This window comes from Puntigrus tetrazona, chromosome 9, assembly GCF_018831695.1.
Source record: "Puntigrus tetrazona isolate hp1 chromosome 9, ASM1883169v1, whole genome shotgun sequence".
NCBI classification, from domain to species: Eukaryota; Metazoa; Chordata; class Actinopteri; order Cypriniformes; family Cyprinidae; genus Puntigrus; species Puntigrus tetrazona.
The window spans coordinates 23,390,478-23,414,623 of record NC_056707.1 but is presented as its reverse complement, the minus strand read 5'-3'; the positions used below and the strand labels follow the sequence as shown (position 1 = coordinate 23,414,623).

The 24,146-nt window shown below is 37.5% G+C and overlaps 1 protein-coding gene across 1 annotated transcript; it reads left to right on the top strand.

Moving 5' to 3' along the window:
• The first annotated feature begins 3,633 nt into the window (after positions 1 to 3,633).
• Positions 3,634 to 23,932, top strand: LOC122351748. Its single transcript, XM_043249020.1, is given in 36 exon segments — positions 3,634 to 4,216; positions 4,560 to 4,630; positions 4,716 to 4,799; positions 4,977 to 5,076; positions 5,174 to 5,261; positions 5,344 to 6,034; positions 6,114 to 6,759; positions 7,341 to 8,897; positions 9,414 to 9,682; positions 9,775 to 10,065; positions 10,139 to 10,337; positions 10,430 to 10,632; positions 10,808 to 10,914; positions 11,011 to 11,142; positions 11,239 to 11,462; positions 11,545 to 11,781; positions 11,884 to 12,105; positions 15,444 to 15,925; positions 16,369 to 16,437; positions 16,528 to 16,611; positions 16,846 to 16,945; positions 17,041 to 17,128; positions 17,211 to 17,901; positions 17,979 to 18,624; positions 19,194 to 19,334; positions 19,337 to 19,735; positions 19,738 to 20,748; positions 20,896 to 21,164; positions 21,510 to 21,800; positions 21,876 to 22,074; positions 22,156 to 22,358; positions 22,449 to 22,555; positions 22,646 to 22,777; positions 22,871 to 23,094; positions 23,228 to 23,476; positions 23,569 to 23,932. Coding segments are annotated over 36 exon segments (11,313 nt in total). The 3' UTR covers positions 23,793 to 23,932.
• The last annotated feature ends 214 nt before the right edge of the window (positions 23,933 to 24,146 follow it).

The following is a 24,146-nucleotide window of genomic DNA, read 5'->3' as shown; positions in this document are numbered from 1 at the left end:
GACCCCTTGCAAGAAATTCAGATTTCAGATTCTTATTCAGATTTATATAACAAATACAGTTTCTCTCAAGGCAAAGTTCACTGAAAACTGGTTTTCACTTTTCCTTTGACTGGTAAAATTGACCAACATCACACCCATCCGAGCAGACCTTAGCCATCTCCAAGAAATGGCTAAAAACACATCTCTTTTCCGTTCAAATCTTCTAATTCTAATTCTAGTTTTATCTGTTTGTTTTCTTTTTTTGGTAACTCTTTAATAGCTTTCATTAATAAATCAACATTATGTAATGCTTAACGTATTGTCAGTTAATTTAGTTTCATATATCTATAAATGTGAAATAATGTTCCTGTTAATATTTACTAATAAATATATTAAATATTTACACATGTCAACAAATATCCTCCCAAAATTGTAAACATTTATAGTAGTTTAATGAATAGTCTTGAGTTTGGGTATACTGCAAAAACATGAACAACTGATTAATTAATGATTTGTAGAGATGTGAAAATATGGTAAATTCTGGTCATTTTTTATATTTTTGCCGCCAAAATGACTGCTCATGAAGGTATGATTAGTAAATGTTTATAAAAAATTATAATTGATGAATAGCTTCCACTTTAGGTTGGGCACTGCAAAAGCATAAAAAAATTTAGTAAATTAATAAATGATTTAAGATGTGCAAGTAGTAGTAGTAGTAGTAATAATAGAAGTTTACACAACAATGAGTTAATAAATTATTATGAGTTAATAAATATATTAACACAAACAACGAATTGCTTAAAATTAGTTATTAAGCTATGTTTTCACAAAATGTGTAAATGCAAAAAGGTGCATTAGCTATGTGAACTGAAGATTAATGACACTTGTAAGCATTCAACAGTACATTAACAAATAAACCTTTAATTACTGTGTTTAATAACATTTGTAAACATTAACTAATGACCAGTTAAGCATTATATAATGTTTGTTAATGATTTATTAATGCCACTTTTAATCATTGTAAACCATCTGTCAAAGTCATTTGTAGATTCATGACCATGTTTTATCAATTTACATTAAATAACAAACTTTTAATCATTTGGTAAGGTTAAAAAAGTTCATTAGTTAGCATTAACAAGCACATTATCGTATATATTAAGTAGTGCTGTCAAATGATTAATCGTGATTAACCGTATCCTAAACAAAGGTTTTTCTTTATGTAGTGTATTTTTGTGTAATGTGTATCATCGTTTGACAGCACTAATATAAAGTTGTGTAACATTATGTAATGTTTGTTAATGATTTAATAATGAAAGTTATTATGTGACTAAATGTAAATTTTGCACTGATCTTGGTAGTTTGTGCTGGTCATTGTAGAAATGATCTAGCTGTACTAGTACTATTAGTAAATAACCCAATTTTCCCCTCCGTCTGCGCTTTATTTATTTGTGATCTAATCCTGTCACGGTGTGGTTTGCGAGAGAGAGCACTCAACGAGGAAAAAGTCAACTTAAACGGTTTTAATCTTCTATAAACAAAATAAACAATATATTTACAGGCTGGTAGGCAGACAGGACGAAAATACCACACACATCAAAGGTGAGAACCGACGATAAAACAGAATCAAACTGGAACTTAAATACACATGGGAATTGACTAAACTAATAAGACACACCTGAAGACAATGATACAATTAACAGGAACAGAAGGTAGGGCACACAGAGCACATGGCACAAGACAAAAACAACAACAAAGGAGTTCACATGTGTGACAAATGCCCTGTTTACTATAAATCTGGCCCTAAGTTGATTAAAATTACTGTATATACCGTTAAGTCCATATGTATTTGGACACAGGCACAATGTTTTATTATTTTAGCTGCTGACCAAAACATATTACAAAATATATATATAAGTTATATAATGTACCTCCCCCCTTTTTCAAGGGACTGTAATTGGACAAATTGATTCAAAAGCTGTTTAATGGACAGGCATGGACTATTCTTTCTATATCTATTAAAACTATTATTTCTACATCTATTAAGCAGGTAAAAGGTCTGATTCTAAATGTGTCAATTTGCTTCACATCATGCGGTCAAAGGATCCCTCCATACAAGTGAAACAAACAATTGTTAGGCTTCAAAAACACACTAGAGACCACAGCCACATCAAAAGATCTGGACGTCCATGGAGGACAACAGTGGTAGATGATCAGAGGAACCTCTCCATGTTAAAGAAAAACCGTTTCACAACTTAGAACCAAGTAAAGAACACTCTCCAGGAGGAACACGTGTCAAAGTCTACAATCAAGAGAAGACTTCACTAGAGCTGGGTGTCCGGCCAGAGGAGAACTGGCCCCAACTGAGCCTGGTTTCTCCCAATGTTTTTTTTTTCTCTATTCTGTATGGATGGTTTTTTGGTTCCTTGCCGCTGTCGCCTCTGGCTTGCTCAGTTGGGGACCTTCATTTCAAGCGATTATCATCGATTTGATTACAGAGATTGTCTCTGCATTTAATAACAAATCGTTCAATCTCGTCACTATACATCCCTATCATTGTATTCTCCTATTTGATACAGCAGTGGCAGCTAATGTGACTTTATCACACATAGATACCAAACATGGTATAAGTTGATATTAACTAGTGGTCTATAATAAACATGCACAAAACTGTATTCAATGCCAAAGACAATATGCAAGAACAATAACAATATACACAATGACCTGAAGGAAATGTATGTTCATTCAAAGAAAGGTTTCCTGCAAAATTATAAGAGAAAAGTCTTTCCAAAATGGCCTGTTTTGGCTTTCTGAGGTGTAAAGATGCATTTTGGGGAAAGGGTCCAAAGGCCCTCATGGTAACACTTTTAGTGGCACTTAGTTGGGTGAAAGGGGCATTAAACATTATTTGTCAAATATAACAAATAGCTGTGTGTCTGATTGGAAAATTATTATTGATAATCCACAAACACATGCACAACATTATGCAACGATACACTGACGTCCATAGTTTACATCCACAGGCCTTATCGAAGGTTGTAGTAGGGTCAGTGTGATATACTAACAATGTACAATACATAACTGATGGTGTATCACCTAAGGTTCTGAAGGTCTAAGCCAAACAACTGGCAGGTGTGACTTTTTATTTTGTCTCTTATGCAAGAAATGGTACCATGCTTATTCAAGACCTCTATTATCAAACAGGTCATTATGACAGGTCATAATGATTTTAAGGCAAAAGCATTATTATTAAAGCCTTTAAAGCAACTGTTATCTATAAGGCATTTACATGCCCCTTAAGAAATTGTCCCAAAAATATTCCAGTGAGAGTTTCCATCTCAATATTCCATCTCAAATATTCTATCTCAAGACCCCTGTAGGGGCCAAAGGCCCACATTATCATTTAAAGTGAAATGCATTTTCTGCTTTCATAATTATTTAATTTATTGTTAGAAGGCAACGTGTGACTTGCTATGGCCATGGGTTCCTGGCAACTGGTCAATATGATACTTATGAAACTTAACAACTGCCATAAATTGTATCGCTAGTTAGATTAAAGTTAAACTGCATGATTGTGTCACTGATATGTATGCCTCCCCCTTAAATCAGCAGTAGTACTTATAGAGCTTTGAACACACTTTTCTTTGTAGAACAGTCATGATGAAGGTCCTAGAGGGATTTTTTTGTCTAGTTTTGTTGGCTGTTTTTTGGAGCTCCACTAATGCAGAGCAACAGGACTTCATGTTACTAGCTGGCCCTCTGAAAACCAGCCAGACTTCACCACCACATGAAGACAATGCATTTAACTGTGGAGGTCCACTGCCTCAACAATCCAGATCCTACTTTCAGTTCCTTCAGAGCAAAGGGGTGACCCACTTTAAAGTCCCCCTCTCCTGGTCACGCATCCTTCCCTCAGGTGATCCCAACCAGCCACATGAAGACACTGTGAAGTGCTACAAGATACTCGTGCAGCAGCTGACTGAATCAGGCATCAAACCTCTGCTGGTTCTCCATCGTTCTGCTGTACCAGAAGTCTTCAGAGCCAGATTTGGAGGCTGGGAAAATCCATTACTGGTGCAGATGTTTGAGCAGTATGCAGGATTTGTGTTCACTACATTTAGGGACCTTGTGGACACGTTCATTACCTTCAGTCACCTGCACGAGCTACATGAAGTGCAACTTCAAAATGCTGTTCAGTCCCATGCAAATGTTTACAGTGTCTATCATCAAATGTTCAAAGGTAAGGCAGGAGTTTATTTAATTACTTTATTAATAATTTATCTCCATACAATATCATACATTTCATGAAATTTTTTTTTATGCTTTACATGTAGTTGAAAGGCCAAAGAGCTCATTTTATAGTTACCACATGTTATGTGAACTTACCACATCGTACTGAAAATAGACCCATATCTTACCATACCATAATCTTAAAACTACAGCAACAAAAAATTTACCTTTACATCATTTATAATAATAATGGTCTCTCTCTCTCTCTCTCTCTCTCTCTCTCTCTCTCTCTCTCTCTCTCTCTCTCTCTCTCTCTCTCTCTCTCTCTCACTCTTTCTCTCTCTCTCTCTCAGCACTTCAATTTTCTGTTGGTATCAGACCCAGGGATATTAACTCTATTCATGAAATGGAATCAAAAATCTTGGTAAGTGTTCAAGACAGAGAATCATATATTATGCAACAGGCAATATTGTATTATTTATAACATACATCTCTTGTCTCATCTTCAGGCATATGTGGATTTCATCTCTCTGCACATGCAGTACAACTGCAAGTTGGAGAAACCTCTTACAGAGGAATTGAGGAAGCTACAAGTAATATTTTTTTGTGGCTTTTTAAATATTACGTAATAATCTTTACAATAATGAATATTAATTACATTTCACAGCTGGTCACTTAACTCTCAACTTAACAGCTGTTTTTTAATATTCATTGGATGAGGTTACAGAACATTTCAGGACACATTAACATTTTTTGAACAATTGTTTCAGATTGGCAATGGTCAAAAGCCCATCCTGATGTATCAGCTGACAATCGAAGACTGTGATGGATATGAAAGTACTTTCCAGCCACTTCACACAATTCTCAGAGGTAAATGTTAGCATGCTCCTTAAAGTAATAGCTTCAAAATCTAAGATGCTTTTCATGAAGTTAAAATATCAGATACTAACCTAGAATTATTTGTCAGTTTTACAGAACAAAGATCTTCACGTCGTGGGTTGTGATATCACACACCTTTTTGAGAAGCTAGATCAGGAAGAAACCGAAAAGAAAAGGTAAGCTGAGAACAAAATAGTACAGTTATCAGTACATAATATTTATACAGAAATCCATCATAACAACCATATTCTCATTTAGTTTGCAGATGCAAAATACTAAGGAAGTCTCACATCAGAAATCAGCTTCTGCATTCTCATACCAAAAGGTCTGGGAGAAATTTAGAAGTCAAACTGAAGCAGAGCGTGATCAGTTCTTAAGTGGCTCCTTCCCAGTTAATTTTGACTGGTCTGTCTCCAGTGAGAGTTTTAAAGTGGAAGGTGGATGGGCTGAACATGGGAAGGGTGAGACCATTTGGGACCGATTTAGCCATGAAGGTCATGTCTTTGAAAAACAGACCACTGATTTGGCCTGTGATAGTTATCACAAGGTGGACTATGATGTGTATCTGCTTAGGGGCATGAAGGCACCTAATTATCAGTTCTCAATTTCATGGGCTCGTATTTTCTCTACTGGACGCAAAGAAAGTTTGCTTGAAAAAGGTGTTGCCTATTATGACAAGATGATTGATACACTGCTACAATCTGGCATTGAGCCCACTGTTACCCTGCATCACTGGGACCTTCCTCAAGCTCTGCAGGACTTAGGCGGCTGGGAAAATGACTCTGTTGTGGACGCTTTCAAAGAATTTTCTGACTTCTGCTTCTCTCATTATGGAGACAGAGTCAAAACATGGATCACCTTCGGCAGCCCGTGGGTAGTGAGCAACTTGGGGTATGGAACAGGGGAACATCCCCCGAGAGTGAAAGACCCAATAATCGCATCTTACAAGGTGTGTCTGTCAATCTGAAGAAGTGCCATATATTTTTATTTTTTAGAGTTTATGTTTAATTCTTTGTTTGTTTTTCCAGGTGACACACAATATTGTAAAATCTCATGCTGAAGCCTGGCATATTTATAATGATAATTACAGAAAACTGCAGGGTGGAAAAGTGGGCATTGCTCTTAATTCCGATTGGGCAGAGCCAAATAATCCCTCAAGTGATCAGGATGTAGCAGCAGCTGAGCGTTATCTAAACTTCATGCTAGGCTGGTTTGCTCATCCCATATTTGTAGATGGAGACTATTCAACCGTGTTAAAGGAACAAATTGAGGAAAAGAAAGCTTCATGTGGTAAAGAGCTGGCCAGACTCCCTGTTTTCACTGAGGCTGAGAAACAAAGAATTCGAGGCACAGCTGATTTCTTTGGACTAAACCACTATACTTCCCGAATGATTAGTGAGAGCTTGAATAGTTGTGATGCTGGACAGAATAATGTCGGGAACTTCCAGACTCATATTGACCCTACATGGCCTCCCACAGTGTCTGATCAGATCCAGTCTGTTCCGTGGGGTCTTCGGAGATTATTGAACTACATCTCTTTAGAGTACACATCCATCACAAAGGTGCCCATCTACATCACAGGAAATGGAATGCCAACTGAATACAACGGTGATGTGTTCAAGGACAATAAGCGTGTTGACTATCTCAAAGCCTACATTAATGAGGCAATGAAAGGTAAACATCCTAAGAAACCTAGTTAATGTTTAAATCTTTGAAATGTTTAAAGAGATAACAACTCAATCAGGGTGTTGTTGACCTAAACCTAAGTACTTGAAGATTGTAACATTTTTATATTTGAATTATTCATTATATAGTATTCAGTATTTCCAAGCCAAAAACACTATTTGCCGAATTATGAAGGGATGGTTAACCCAGAAATTTTAATTCTGTAATTTATTTTTCACCCTTGTGTCATTGCATTTGACCCATGTGCATGTTAACGAAAGCAGCAGCACCATGTGCACTCCAAAATGGCAGGGAACCCAAACTGATGGGATCACAATTGTTGAATAAAGTGGGTTTTTTTTTTTTTTCCACACAAAAAGTATTCTCGTAGCTTTGTAAAATTATGGCTTAGCCCCTGATGTCACCTGGACTATTTTATGCCCTTGCTACATTGAATCTGGGAATATTTTAGTTGTATAAGACATTAAGGGATGACAGAATATTTGGGATGAAACATCCCTTTAAAATCAGACTAAATAATAAAAGGTTGCTATTTAAAATTTACTAACTACATCTCTCTGTCAAAACAGCTGTTCTTTTGGATGGAATTGATGTCCAGAGGTTTACAGTCCAGTCTCTAATGGATGGATTTGAGGGTCCTCAAGGCTACAGTCAAAGATTTGGGTTGCACTATGTTTACTTTGAAGGTCCAGACAGACCAAGAACCCCTAAAGCATCGGCATATTACTACTCAGAAGTGATTGAGAGAAATGGATTTGCTGAAACTGAGTCAAAGGCTAAGATGGAAATACAGAAAAATAAAATTGGGATCACAAGACTCCCTAGTCTGCCACCGTCTGAAATTCCTTCAAAATCCAAGGTTGTTTGGGAAAAGTTCTCCCCTCAGACCAAGTTTGAGAGACAGCTTTATCACTACGGAACATTTCCAGAAGGATTCCTTTGGGGTGTCTCGTCTTCAGCATATCAGGTAGAAGGTGGCTGGAATGCAGATGGAAAAGGGCCAAGTGTTTGGGATACTTTCGCACAAAAACCTGGTAGTATCCCAAACAATGACAATGGTGATGTTGCATGTGATAGTTATAATAAAATAGATGCAGATCTATACATGCTGAGAGCCCTAAAAGTGAAAACTTACCGATTCTCCTTGTCATGGTCTCGAATTTTTCCCAGCGGCTATAAATCTTCTCTTAACCAGAGGGGGGTGGACTATTACAACAGGCTCATAAATGGTCTCATAGCAAACAATATCACACCCATGGTGACTCTCTACCACTGGGACCTGCCACAGGCTTTGCAGGACATCAATGGTTGGGACAACCCTGAAATGGCTAATATATTCAATGAGTATTGTGACTTCTGCTATGCAACATTTGGAGACAGGGTGAAGTTTTGGATCACATTTAATGAACCCCAGACAATTGCATGGTCAGGATATGGACTGGGTCAGATTCCGCCTAACATGAAGCAACCTGGAGATGCTCCATACAGGGTTGCACACAACCTCCTGAAAGCTCATGCACAAGCATATCACACTTATGATGAGAAGTACAGAGCATCTCAAGGAGGTCTGGTATCCATTAGTCTGAACGCCGAATGGGCAGAACCCCTAGACATCAATGTTCCTCGAGAGGTGGTGGCTGCTGATCGAGCTCTTCAGTTCCAGCTTGGCTGGTTTGCACACCCCATCTTTAAAAATGGTGATTATCCTGATGCTATGAAGTGGCAGGTTGGGAACAAGAGTGAACTTCAAGGCTTAACAGAATCCAGGTTGCCTTCTTTTACTGATGAAGACAAAGCCTTTATCCAAGGAACAGCTGATGTATTCTGCATTAATACATACACTACCAAAGTTGTGCGTCATGTGACCAGCAGACTCAATATAGAGTCTTATGAAACTGACCAGGATGTTGAAAAAGACAATGCAGATGGCTCTATAAATACAGCTGTTAATGAGCAGATGGCTGTTGCTTGGGGTATCAGGAGACTTCTTAACTGGTTAAAGGAAGAGTATGGAGACCTTGAGATTTATATCACGGAAAATGGTGTGGCTACAGGCATTGACATAACAGTTGATGACACTGATCGAATATTCTTCCTGAAGACCTATGTTGATGAAGCTCTTAAAGGTATGATAACACTGTTTCAAATTAGCAACTTTTTGTATTATGCATTTATAAAAGGATGGTTTGTCCAACAATTTAAATTTTGCAATTAATTACTTACCCTCACATTGTTCCAATCCCTTTTTTGTTCATCCTTGGAATTTAGTTAAAAGTTATGTAGTTAAGAGTTAAGAGACAACCTGACACTGACAACCTAAACAACTTTCCCTGCAAAGGCCCAGAAATGCAATAAAAATGTAATGGAAGTAGTTAATTTTACGCCAGTGGTTCAACTGTATGTTTCTGAAGCATGAGAAATCTTTAGCTGTGTTGGATGAACAAGGATGAACAAAAGTCTTAGGAAAATGAAAGAATATGAGGTTGATCAATTAATGACAGAATTGTCATCTCTGGATGAGCCATCCCTTTAAGCTTTTTTTTTTACTGCGTTCTAAATAGTTTTGATTACAACAAACATTGCTTTAATGGAGTTACAATGTAAATTGTTGAATTTCACTGACATTTACGTGGTCTTTTTAGCGCACAATCTGGATGGAGTACGTGTCAAAGGTTACATTGCTTCCTCTCTAATGGACTCCTTTGAGTGGCTGAAAGGCTACACTGTTGGCTATGGGCTTCACTACGTGAACTTTCAACTTTCAAGTCGGCCAAGAAGTCCAAAACGCTCCGCTCATCTCTACTTTGACATAATTAAAAATAATGGCTTTCCAATGACGGAGGAGGAAGAAATGTTATATGGACATTTCCCAGAGGGATTTATGTGGAGCACAGCAAGCGCTTCATATCAGGTACATCCTATTTTAACAAATGGAATCTTATTTGCTCTGAGTGTCTTTAAATGAGGACATTCGTTTCATTTGTTTATGTTCAACTGCCACAGATAGAGGGCGCCTGGAGAGCTGATGGAAAAGGTCTCAGCATTTGGGACAAATTTGCTCATACTCCGGAAAAGATAGAGCAGGATGACAATGGTGATATCGCCTGTGACAGCTACAACAAGATCGCTGAGGATATCAATAGTCTCAAAACACTGAGGGTCAGACACTACCGGTTTTCTATTTCATGGCCCAGAATTATGCCAGATGGAACAAACAGTAAAATTAATGAAGCTGGACTCAACTACTATCATAGGCTAGTAGACGCTCTTTTGGAAGCCAATATCACTCCACAGGTAAAATTGCATGCAAAAACCTAAAAGAAGTTAATTAATTTCTGACAGTCTATTAATCAATTTGAATTGCCAGGTGACTTTGTATCACTGGGATCTTCCACAAGCGCTCCAGGACGTTGGTGGCTGGGAGAGTGAGACCATTGTTGAGAGGTTCAGAGACTACGCTGATGTTGTATTCAACAGTCTGGGAGACAAAGTGAAATTCTGGATCACTATAAATGAACCCTTCATTGTTGCACTGCATGGATACGGACATGGAATTTTTGCACCGGGTATGTCAAAAATCATACTTTAGCTTTTTATAGTTTGAATAGTAACAGTTAATAATGCATTGCAAAATTCTTGATGTTATATTTCCATCCAGGTATAAATGCTAATCCCGGCACTGCACCATATATTGCGGGACATAACCTTCTGAAGGCTCATGCTGAGGCCTGGCATTTATATAATGACAAGTATCGTGCAAAACAAGGTGGCGTCATTGGCATCACAATAAACTCTGACTGGGCTGAACCAAGAAACCCATACAAACAAGAAGATGTGGATGCTGCCATGCGCGTAGTTCAGGTACATTTTAAATGAGTCATTAAACTTTCTAAAACGTAAAAAAAAAAAAAAAAAAAGAATTAAGGTAAAATATAAAAATAAAAACGAATTCAAAATATTAATTATGTATAGCAATGACACTGAAGTAACAATGCTCTTTATTTTGCTTGCTTTTTTTCTCTCTCTCTCAAAACAGTTCATGTTGGGTTGGTTTGCTCATCCCGTGTTCAATGGAGATTACAGCGATTTAATGAAGAACACTATTCGAGAGAGAAGTTTAGCAGCTGGTCGACCACAATCAAGGTAATAAAAAAATGTTGTTGTTTTTTTCTGAAGAATTCAAAGTTTTGTATTCATATGCTTATAAACGTTTTTACATTTGCATTTGAAATCTAACAGGCTTCCAGAATTTTCCCCTGCAGAAGTAGCGAGGATAAAGGGAACTCATGATTATTTTGGATTGAACCACTACACCACTGTCTTAGCTTTTTACGTTGACTTTCAGAACCAAGAGCATTATGATGCAGACAGGTAGCTTTTTTAATTTTAATCAACATTGTCACACTGTTTAAGGCCGAATTTGTTTTAAACATGCATTAATATTCATCATGCTGTCATCTATTCCAGGGGTGCAGCAGTTATAAGCGATCGTACGTGGCTGGAATCTGGATCCGACTGGTTGAAAGTTAATCCCATGGGATTCAGAAGGATTCTGAAATTCATTAAAGATGAATATGGAAACCCTCCTGTTTTCGTTACAGAGAATGGAGTATCAGAACGAGGTCCAGTAGATCTAAATGACGTCCTCCGAATCCACTACTATGAAAACTATATCAATAATGCCCTGAAAGGTAAAAAAAATTTCAAATGTTTTTAGAGTATTGGTAAAAATGTATTTGTGCTAATTGAATAAAATGTCTTTTTATTCTTTAGCGTATTTGCTGGATGGAGTAGACATCCGTGGCTACGCTGCCTGGTCACTAATGGACAATCTGGAATGGACGATGGGTTATCAAGAAAGATTTGGCCTTTTCTATGTAAATCGGTCAGATCCTTCTTTATCACGTATTCCTAAGAAATCTGTCTGGCACTATGCTACAATAACCAGCTGCAATGGCTTCATAAGTCCAGGAGAAAGTCCACATGACTGTCAGATCCATGAACCTGAAGGTAACATCAATCCTTTTGTTCATAGTATCCTTCACTCACTATGTTCTAACTATTTGTCGTTCTGTTTTTCCATCCATTCAAATTTTCTTTTCTTGTTTGCAGGTACTACTCCTCCATCTCCTCCTGGTGAGGAACATTTGGTTAGTTTCTTAGGTTTGGAAGTGTCAGGTTCTGATGCTACACTGGGTCTTAATGTCCTCTTCAGTCTCACCGTTATTGCAGCAGTCGCTGTTGCCATCATGGCATATGGACTTCTCAAGGCATCTAAGAAAAAAAAACGTCCTGTAGAGGAGTGCATTGACCTTGAGAACAAATGCAAATTCTAAACATAACACCTGCTTTACAAATTTTACTTATATAATAGGACTAATATAGTATCATTTAATATAAATTGCTATATTATGACTTTATAAATGGTTGTAAATATGTCTTCTTGAAAAATATCGTCAGTTGCCTCAGTACCTACCTTTAACAGGTATCAGGAGGTAAAATATCAGTAAACTTTGTCTTACTTACTAGAGATCTAATGAATAAAGTGTCACTAAACACTGAAATGTCATGTTTGTCACCTGTATTTTTATATGACAGTCTTTTAAATGTATAAGAGTGGATTGTTCTGTTTTGTGTGCTTTGGTGCACTGCATATGAATTATTTCTGTACATGCAGATTTTAAACAATAAGTCAAACAAATAAAGTCATTTTGTTGTTTTATTGTGATTCAGAGTTAATGGAGTGGGATCCTTTGCAACTTTATTAACAGTTACTGTTACTGTAAAAAGATTTTACTTGATAAATATTAATGAACTATCAATCCAAGGACAGAAAGCGTGAAGTAGATTGTGTAAAAAAAAAGCTTTGATTATGATGATTGATTGTTATATTTTGGAAAATTATAGTTTTGGAGATTAATTTTGGAGACTGATGAGAAATTTCTTTAATGTATTGAAATGTCTCCATCCATGCCTCTGGTTTTATTAGGCTTAACCAACTGCTAATGTGTTTTCAGTGGACTGTTCTTGTGAAGTGGGTTCAATGTACAGAAATTCACCATTTTATCAAACTCGCCTTTTCAGGCCATATCAAATCCCTGGACAGTCTTTTATTATAACGCGTTTTCATCATCCACTGTGAGCTTGGTGTGATGGTGAGATTCCCTTCCTATTTCTGTGACGGCCAGGGGATTGAGTTAATGCTATTAGCAGTCCCATTAACCAGGAAATCAAATAAATATTTGAGTTTGAATCACTTTGATGGCCGAGCGTTTCAGTGGAAGGCATTTCGTTTAACTGCATTACAGTCAATCAATCAATCACTTTTATTTATATATCGCTTTTAACAATACAGATTGTGTCAAAGCACTGAACAGTATTAAATAGGAGAATAGAGTGGTAGTTATGTATAATGACGAGATTAAACACTTTATTTTCTATTAAATGCAGAGATGGTCGTGTGAATGATAATAAACCTATCCCCATGGCACGTGTTGCTAGATTGCTGGGCATTGATAGCGTCTATGTTCCCGAGAGCCTGATTGGCTGGCTGAGGGAAACGAGCAATGACATTGTGATGCAGTTATATTAAATGCAACATTGCCAAGCAAGTTACAATAGTAGAAAAAGCTGTGTGTTCAGTTCTTGCTTCTTGGGCAGTGTCTTCACCACAGTATGAACTTTGGGAGACTTTTGCACCCCATGGGTGCATTTCTATGAACTTGTACTAGCTGAGCATGTTTTAATGGCAAACAAATTCAAACTCACAAACTTAAAGTACTGTATCTGTTGTCCACTAGGTGGTGATGCAGCACCACGTCACACAAACTTTGTTCATTATCTAATTAGTTTCTGAGAGAAATTACATATTTTTATTGTTAATGACACATATTATTGTATGCTCTTGAAAATAAGAGATAATTACCAACCTCGGTTAGTAATAGCTTCAACGAAAAAGTAATAATAATACATATTTAAAACATTCATTTATAAAATATGGATTTGTAGTCCTGGCACACAAAACGAAACATCACGGCCACATGGATGCACATTTTATAACGTAGGTTATTAAACGTACGCGATTGGAGCTTGCTAGCTTTGGGCTAGTTTTTAGTAACTTTAGCAATTGGGAGGGTTTTGTTGTGAAATGTCTTGCAACGGTAAAAATAAAAAATAATAATAATTATTGTTTGATTAAGTACGGCATTTTCTTTGCGCAGAAACACAATGTCTATAAAGGCTTATATTTCTTGTAACGTTAGGCTATTTGAGGTCTAAGACCCGAAAGACGGCTAATTAGTATTTGCAATAGTCATATCGTCGTCACCTATTAGATGATATCTCACACGTTAAGTAAATATATTTCTAAGAAATGTCTTTTTATGACACACTTCACATTTAATCATGTTATGTTGTCGAATTACCGTTTGCGCTGATAATATGCACGTATTTGCTAGCTAATACATTTTTTTCAGTCTAGCTTGTCATGCACGTATAAACGAAGTAAAACATGGTCTTACTAAAGTAATGTAGCTAAAGAAACAGTACATAATCAGATCAATGTATTTGGAGGAGAGCTCTGGCAAAATTAAAACTTTTCACTGTAAAGTATAACTAAAAGACAATATGTGGATATATGTTGGATATGATGTAGTTTCTTATAATCTTTTGACTGAAATTATTGGACATAATTATTCAAATAATATTTCAAAATAGGCAAAAACTTGACTTATTGCTTTACCTTCCCCACTTCTCAATAACATACATAAACGTGATAACCAAATGATACAAATTTGTTTATAAAACTAAACAGAATAATTAAAAAAAATATTCAAACATGTTTTTATTGATCTTTGTGTGTAGACACCAGTGGATCACGGTGAAATCATAAACATGACTAACAGAAGATAGCTGTTGTAAGTTTAAAGAAGCCCTGAAATCCTGTATATTTACTGTATATTGTATCTGTATTATTATTATTATGACTGTTATTGATAGGAAATAAATGTCAAGTTTTTGAGACTGTTATATTGTGTTATTTAAACTGTCATTAAGATGTGAGCAGTTAAAAGGTCTGTGTGCGATTCTGATAGAGAGTCCCCATAAATGTGTGTGTGTGTGTGTGTGTTAGTGTGTGTGTGTGTGTGTGTGTGTGTGTGTGTTTTACTGAACACAAGCAAGATTATCAGTGACTAATAGCAGGGTGCAAACTAGTGACCTGCAAATAATAATAAAAAATCTAATAAACACAGCCACAGCTAAATTAGGAAATTTCAATTATAATAATCTAAAGGTTTTAATATGTCAAAATGGTAGGATTTTATTTGTTGAATACAGTAAATAAAGAGAAGAACTCTAAAGGTGCAACATGCAAGTATCATAATTTAAATGGAAACTTAGTTTAAATGAATTTAACTTGAATTTAAACAAATCAGTTTATTTCTGTCAACAAGCCGTGTGTGAATCACATGCTTATTTTTTCAACCACTGGTCAAAATGATAAACTTAACAACTGCCATAACCTGTATCACTAGTTAGATTAACGTTAAACTGCGTGATTGTGTCACTGATATGTATGCCTCCCCCTTAGATTAGCAGTAATACTTATAAAGAGCTTTGAACGCTTTGTAGAACAGTCATGATGAAGGTCCTAGAAGGATTTCTTTCTCTAGGTTTGTTGGCTGTTTTTTGGAGCTCCACTAATGCAGAGCAACAGGACTTCATGTTACTAGCTGGCCCTCTGAAAACCAGCCAGACTTCACCACCACATGAAGACAATGCATTTAACTGTGGAGGTCCACTGCCTCAACAATCCAGATCCTACTTTCAGTTCCTTCAGAGCAAAGGGGTGACCCACTTTAAAGTCCCCCTCTCCTGGTCACGCATCCTTCCCTCAGGTGATCCCAACCAGCCACATGAAGACACTGTGAAGTGCTACAAGATACTCGTGCAGCAGCTGACTGAATCAGGCATCAAACCTCTGCTGGTTCTCCATCGTTCTGCTGTACCAGAAGACTTCAGAGCCAGATTTGGAGGTTGGGAAAATCCATTACTGGTGCAGATGTTTGAGCAGTATGCAGGATTTGTCTTCACTACATTTAGGGACCTTGTGGACACGTTCATTACCTTCAGTCACCTGCACGAGCTACATGAAGTGCAACTTCAAAATGCTCTTCAGTGCCATGCAAATGTTTATCGTCAAATGTTCAAGGGTAAGGCATGAGTTTATTAATTAATTTAAATTTATTAAAACTGTATTAATTAATGTCAAGAACAAACTCATAACTAATGAGTTTTGAGTCAAAAGATCAATTTATACATAATACAAAACTATGAAAGCCTGAAAGTCAAGTTTTCTCTTCAGACAGGTTGTCACATGCATTTTGAATCTTTATAAACTTTAAACATAAACTTAAGTAGTATTTACTAGAATAAATTGTGACAACTATAGCGCTTCTTTCCACATTACATAGTTCTTAATAATAGTACAATGAGTCATTCAGACTGTTTTCTCTGTTTCTCTCTCTCTCACTCTCTCTCTCTCTCTCTCTCTCTCTCTCTCTCTCTCTCTCTCTCTCTCTCTCTCTCTCACTTCAGCACTTTTTGTCTGTTGGGATCAGAGCCAGTGATATTAACTCCATTTATCAAATAGGTACTAAAATCATGGTAAGTGTTCAAGAAAGATAATCATATATTATACTGGCAAATAGTTAATGTTATGTAATTTATTACATACTGCTCTTATCTCATCTTCAGGCATATGTGGATTTCATCTCTCTGCACATGCAGTACAATTGCAAATTGAAGACACCTCTTACAGAGGAATTGAGGAAGTTACAGGTAATGTCAAGTCAAGTCACTTTTCTTTATATAATGCTTTTGACAAAACAGATTTTGTCAAAGGTTTTATTGTGGCTCTTGAAGTAATAGTAAGTATAATCAACTTTACAGCAGATCCGCCCATTGAATAGTCATCAGTTAACTTGCTGCTTTTTAATATTCTAGACTGCTTAAATGGTTAATGTGACACAACATATCAGGACACTGGAACAACATTTGACACTCTTGTTTCAGGTTGGCAGTGGCCAAAAGCCCATCCTTATGTATCAGCTGACAGTCGAAGACTGTGATGGAAATGAAGATCATTTTCAACCACTTCATGCAGTTTTTGAAGGTACAAGTTGGTATATTTTTAAGTGATGTGTTTAAAGACTAAGATGTTATTTATGGAATTAAAATACCAAATGCTAACCTAGTATTATTTGTCAGTTTTACAGAACAAAGATCTTCACATCATGGGCTGTGACATCACACATCTATTTGAGAAGCTAAATCAGGAAGAAACCGAAAAGAAAAGGTAAGCTGAGAACAAAATAGTACAGTTATCAGTACATAATATTGATACAAAAATCCATCATAACAACCATATTCTCATTTAGTTTGCAGATGCAAAATACTAAGGAAGTCTCACATCAGAAATCAGCTTCTGCATTCTCATACCAAAAGGTCTGGGAGAAATTTAGAAGTCAAACTGAAGCCGAGCGTGATCAGTTTTTAAGTGGCTCCTTCCCAGTTAATTTTGACTGGTCTGTCTCCAGTGAGAGTTTCAAAGTGGAAGGTGGATGGGCTGAACATGGGAAGGGTGAGACCATTTGGGACCGATTTAGCCATGAAGGCCATGTCTTTGAAAACCAGACCACTGATTTGGCCTGTGATAGTTATCACAAGGTGGACTATGATGTGTATCTGCTTAGGGGCATGAAGGCACCTAATTATCAGTTCTCAATTTCATGGGCTCGTATTTTCTCCACCGGACGCAAAGAAAGTTTGCTTGAAAAAGGTGTTGCCTATTATGACAAGATGATTGATACACTGCTACAATCCGGCATTGAGCCCACTGTTACCCTGCATCACTGGGACCTTCCTCAAGCTCTGCAGGACTTAGGCGGCTGGGAAAATGACTCTGTTGTGGACGCTTTCAAAGAATTTTCTGACTTCTGCTTCTCTCATTATGGAGACAGAGTCAAAACATGGATCACCTTCGGCAGCCCGTGGGTAGTGAGCAACTTGGGGTATGGAACAGGGGAACATCCCCCGAGAGTGAAAGACCCAATAATCGCATCTTACAAGGTGTGTCTGTCAATCTGAAGATACCATATAATTTTTTTTGAGTTTAGAAAGTGATAATTCTTTGTTTGTTTTTCCAGGTGACACACAATATTCTAAAATCACATGCTGAAGCCTGGCATATTTATAATGATAATTACAGAAAACTGCAGGGTGGAAAAGTGGGCATTGCTCTTAATTCCGATTGGGCAGAGCCAAGTAATCCCTCAAGTGATCAAGATGTAGCAGCAGCTGAGCGTTATCTAAACTTCATGCTAGGCTGGTTTGCTCATCCCATATTTGTAGATGGAGACTATTCAACCGTGTTAAAGGAACAAATTGAGGAAAAGAAAGCTTCATGTGGTAAAGAGCTAGCCAGACTGCCTGTTTTCACTGAGGCTGAGAAACAAAGAATTCGAGGCACAGCTGATTTCTTTGGACTAAACCACTATACTTCCCGAATGATTAGTGAGAGCTTGAATAGTTGTGATGCTGGACAGAATAATGTCGGGGACTTCCAGACTCATATTGATCCTACATGGCCCCCTACAGTGTCTGATCAGATCCAGTCTGTTCCGTGGGGTCTTCGGAGATTATTGAACTACATCTCTTTAGAGTACACATCCATCACAAAGGTGCCCATCTACATCACAGGAAATGGAATGCCAACTGAATACAATGGTGATGTGTTCAATGACAATAATCGTGTTGACTATCTCAAAACCTACATTAATGAGGCAATGAAAGGTAAGCATCTTAAGTGGTCAGTGTTCAAAACTAAGACTCTAATATTCTTTTTTTGAGATAGCAGGTCAGTCTGTATGAAATCAGTCATTTTGGTGACTTAAACCTCAGGGTCTATTGTATGTATGTATTTCTATAAGGTATTTTCTATTGCAGATTGTAATTTTTTATATTTAAAAATATACATTATACAGTATTAATTTCCAGGCCAAAAATACCTTTCCTAGGAAGCCATGTATGTATGTATCTTAAAAAGCATTGATGTTTGGCCATACTTTAACCTAGATACTTTAACCTACTTCTTCTTTTCGAGAATTTGCTAGTTAGTCAACAGTCAAATAAGTCTCTCAAAAATGAACACTTCAGGAAATGTTCAAATCTGCAATCATTTTATGGATCATGGTTTTAGGTCACCAAATTTGGGGGAAGCAGTAGACTTAATGAATTTGTTACAGACTGACCTTAATGTAGCCTTCTACAAATGTAACAAAATATTTACCAAACTCTAATATCATACTATGTAATTAAAAAATCACTATCTGAAGTTCACAAACATCTTTCTGTCCAAATAGCTGTACTTTTGGATGGAATTGATGTTCAGAGGTTTACAGTCCAGGCTCTAATGGATGGATTTGAGGGTCCTCAAGGCTACAGTCAACGATTTGGGTTGCACCATGTGGACTTTGAAGATCCTGACAGACCAAGAACCCCAAAGCATCAGCATATTACTACTCAGAAGTGATTGAGAGAAATGGATTTGCAGAGACTACGACAAAGGCTAAGATGCAGATGTATGGAAATGAAATTGGAATCACAAGACTTCCTAGACTGCTGCCATCTGAAGTTCCTTCAAAATCCAAGGTTGTTTGGGAAAAGTTCTCCCCTCAGACCAAGTTTGAGAGACAGCTTTATCACTACGGAACATTTCCAGAAGGATTCCTTTGGGGTGTCTCGTCTTCAGCATATCAGGTAGAAGGTGGCTGGAATGCAGATGGAAAAGGGCCAAGTGTTTGGGATACTTTCGCTCAAAAACCTGGTAGTATCCCAAACAATGACAATGGTGATGTTGCATGTGATAGTTATAACAAAATAGATGCAGATCTACACATGCTGAGAGCCTAAAAGTGAAAACTTACCGATTCTCCTTGTCATGGTCTCGAATTTTTCCCAGCGGCTATAAATCTTCTCTTAACCAGAGGGGGGTGGACTATTACAACAGGCTCATAAATGGTCTCATAGCAAACAATATCACACCAATGGTGACGCTCTACCACTGGGACCTGCCACAGGCTTTGCAGGACATCAATGGTTGGGACAACCCTGAAATGATTAATATATTCAATGAGTATTGTGACTTCTGCTATGCAACATTTGGAGACAGGGTGAAGTTTTGGATCACATTTAATGAACCCCAGACAATTGCATGGTCAGGATATGGACTGGGGCAGATTCCGCCTAACATGAAGCAACCTGGAGATGCTCCATACAGGGTTGCACACAACCTCCTGAAAGCTCATGCACAAGCATATCACACTTATGATGAGAAGTACAGGGCATCTCAAGGAGGTCTGGTATCCATTAGTCTGAATGCCGAATGGGCAGAACCCCAAGACATCAATGTTCCTCGAGAGGTGGTGGCTGCTGATCGAGCTCTTCAGTTCCAGCTTGGCTGGTTTGCACACCCCATCTTTAAAAATGGTGATTATCCTGATGCTATGAAGTGGCAGGTTGGGAACAAGAGTGAACTTCAAGGCTTAACCGAATCCAGGTTACCTTCTTTTACTGATGAAGACAAAGCCTTTATCCAAGGAACAGCTGATGTATTCTGCATTAATACATACACTACCAAAGTTGTGCGTCATGTGACCAGCAGACTCAATATAGAGTCTTATGAAACTGATCAGGATGTTGAAAAAGACAATGCAGATGGCTCTGAAAATACAGCTGTTAATGAGCAAAAGGCTGTAGCCTGGGGTATCAGGAGACTTCTTAACTGGTTAAAGGAAGAGTATGGAGACCCTGAGATTTATATCACAGAAAATGGTGTGGCTACAGGCACTGCTATAACAGTTGATGACACTGATCGAATATTCTTCCTGAAGACCTATGTTGATGAAGCTCTTAAAGGTATTCACTAAGTGCATATATTTGCGCATTAAAATCCAAAGAAAAGTAGTTTTTACTATTACAGAATAGTGAATGCAGCCCAAAGTTTGTAATGTTGTTTAGCAAATTGTTTAACCTGACACTCATTTACATGCATTCTCTTTTTAGCGCACAATCTGGATGGAGTACGTGTCAAAGGTTACATTGCTTCCTCTCTAATGGACTCCTTTGAGTGGCTGAAAGGCTACACTGTTGGCTATGGGCTTCACTACGTGAACTTTAAACATTCAAGTCGTCCAAGAACTCCAAAGCGCTCTGCTCACCTCTACTTTGACATAATGAGAAATAATGGCTTTCCACTGCCAACCGAAGAAGAAATGTTATATGGACATTTCCCAGAGGGATTTATATGGAGCACAGCAACTGCTGCCTATCAGGTACAATCCATTTTAAAAAATACACTTTATTTTGATAGTCCAGCTTAGACGCTCTGTCTACATGCCAGCTACCAGTTATTAAATGATTAGTAGACTGTCAGCCCAATATCTCCTGTTAATACTTTATTTTAATGGTTCCCCAGCGGTAGTAAATTTGCAAGAACATTGTTCATTGTTCTACTAACCCTAACCCATCAAGTCTACTAATACTCTGAGGTTGAGTTGCAATTTAAAAAGAACCGATATGTAGTGTGTGAAATGATGTGTAACCTTTTGTCTTATTGTATTTGTTCTGAGGAACTTTAAATTATAACATTTGTTTTATGTTATTCTCTAATGCCACAGATAGAGGGCGCCTGGAGAGCCGATGGAAAAGGTCTCAGCATTTGGGACAAATTTGCTCATACTGCTTTAAAGATATCGCTGGATGAAAATGGTGATATCGCCTGTGACAGCTACAACAAGATCGCTGAGGATATCAATAGTCTCAAAACACTCAGGGTCAACCACTATCGATTTTCTATTTCATGGCCAAGAATTATGCCAGATGGAACAAACAGTAAAATTAATGAAGCTGGACTCAACTACTATCATAGGCTAGTAGATGCTCTTTTGGCAGCCAATATCAAACCACAGGTAAAATATATTGAATAAAATTGCTTTTGTAGCCTAAAAGAATTAAACTCATATGGATTATTTTTGAACTGGCAGGCGACTTTGTATCACTGGGATCTTCCACAAGCACTCCAGGATGTTGGTGGTTGGGAGAATGACACCATTGTTGAGAGATTCAGAGACTATGCTGATGTTGTATTCAACAGTCTGGGAGACAAAGTAAAGTTCTGGATCACTATAAATGAACCCTACAATGTTGCAATGGTGGGACATGGCTATGGAAGTGCAGCACCAGGTATAATCCGCACTGAAAATGACCCACTTACTTTTTGTATAGCATGATATTGAAGTAACTTATGGTTTTATTTCTGTCTAGGTATAAGTTTCAGACCAGGCACTGCACCATATATTGTGGCACACAATCTAATCAAGGCTCATGCTGAGGCCTGGCATGTATATAATGACAAGTATCGTGCAAAACACGGTGGCATAGTTGGCATCACTATAAACTCTGACTGGGCTGAACCAAGAAATCCATACAAACAAGAAGACGTGGATGCTGCCATTCGTGTAGTCCAGGTACAGTTTGTAGTCCAACCATTTCTACATCTATGACAGAGTGGCTATCATTAACTAAAATTTACATTTATTTTTCATCTCTTGAAACAGTTCCAGATTGGTTGGTTTGCTCATCCCGTGTTCAATGGAGATTACAGTGATTTAATGAAGGACATTATTCGAGATAGAAGTTTAGCAGCTGGCCGACCAAAATCAAGGTAAAAAATATCTTTTTTTTTTGTGATAAATTCAGAGCCTTGTATTGCTTATGATGTATTGCTTTTACATTTGTATTTTACATCTAACAGGCTTCCAGAATTTACCCCTGCAGAAGTAGCGAGGATAAAGGGAACACATGATTATTTTGGATTCAACCACTACACCACTGTCTTAGCCTATAACCTGGACTACAAGAACCTTGAGCATTATGATGCAGACAGGTAGCCTTCTAAGTTTTACTAAACATAGTCACACTGATTAGAGCCTAATCTGTTTAAAACATGCATAAATATTTATGTTTCAATCTATTCCAGGGGGGCAGGAACAGTTACGGATCGTACATGGCTGGATTCTGGCTCCTTCTGGTTGAAAGTAACTCCTGTGGGATTCAGAAAAATTCTAAATTTCATCAAGGAGGAATATGGAGACCCTCCTATTTACATTACAGAGAACGGAGTATCAGAACGAGGGTCAATGAATCTGAATGATGTTCACCGAAGCCACTACTATGATAACTATATCAATCAGGCCCTGAAAGGTAAAGCGGTTTTGTTTACTCTTAGAGAGGACATCATTATGCAACATATTTTTGTGATGCTTTTGATATTATTGTTTGTTTTTTAGACAAGCATTTTGGTTAAATTTCATTTATGATAATTCTTATTCTTTAGCGTATTTGCTGGATGGAGTAGACATCCGTGGCTACGCTGCCTGGACACTAATGGACAATCTGGAATGGGCGACGGGTTTTGATGAAAAATTCGGCTTTTTCTATGTAAATCGATCAGATGCTTCATTACCACGTATTCCCAAGAAATCTGTCTGGCACTACGCTACGATAATCAACTGCAATGGCTTCATAAGTCCAGGAGAAAGTCCACATGACTGTCAGATCCATGAACCTGATGTTGACATCCCAGGTACTTATTTGCTTATCTATCTACGCCATTGTTCCATTCATTTGTTAATTCGTCCATCTGTCCATCCATCCAACTTATTTTCTTGTTTGCAGGTACTACTCCTCCATCTCCTCCTGGTGAGGAACCTTTGGTTAGTTTCTTAGGTTTGGAAGTGTCAGGTCCTGATGCTACACTGGCTCTAAATGTCCTCTTCAGTCTCACCGTTATTGCAGCAGTTGCTGTTGCCCTCTTGGTGTATGGACTTGTCAAGACATCTAAGAAAAAAAAACGTCCTGTAGAGGAGTACATTGACCTTGAGAAGAAGGATAAGTTCTGAACATAACACCTGCTTTTCCAATACATTATATATCTGTCACATGTATATGAATTCACTGACAGTCTATTTAAATGCATACAGTAGATTGTTCAGTTATGTGTTTTTTAATGCTTTGCATCTATTTATGTAGATGCTGATTTAAAAAAAGTCAAGAGAATAAAGTAATTCAATTGTTCAATTGTCTCTTTTTACCTCATTATAACCAGTATAAACAACATTGAACCAACTCCCACTGAGTCTTTGCTGATGCTATCAGAAGAAAAAATACAGAACATAAATGATCCTGTGTGTTGTAATTTCATAAGATAAGCATGTGCACAGAGATGCACATGATTTTAAAAGTAACAGGGTGGA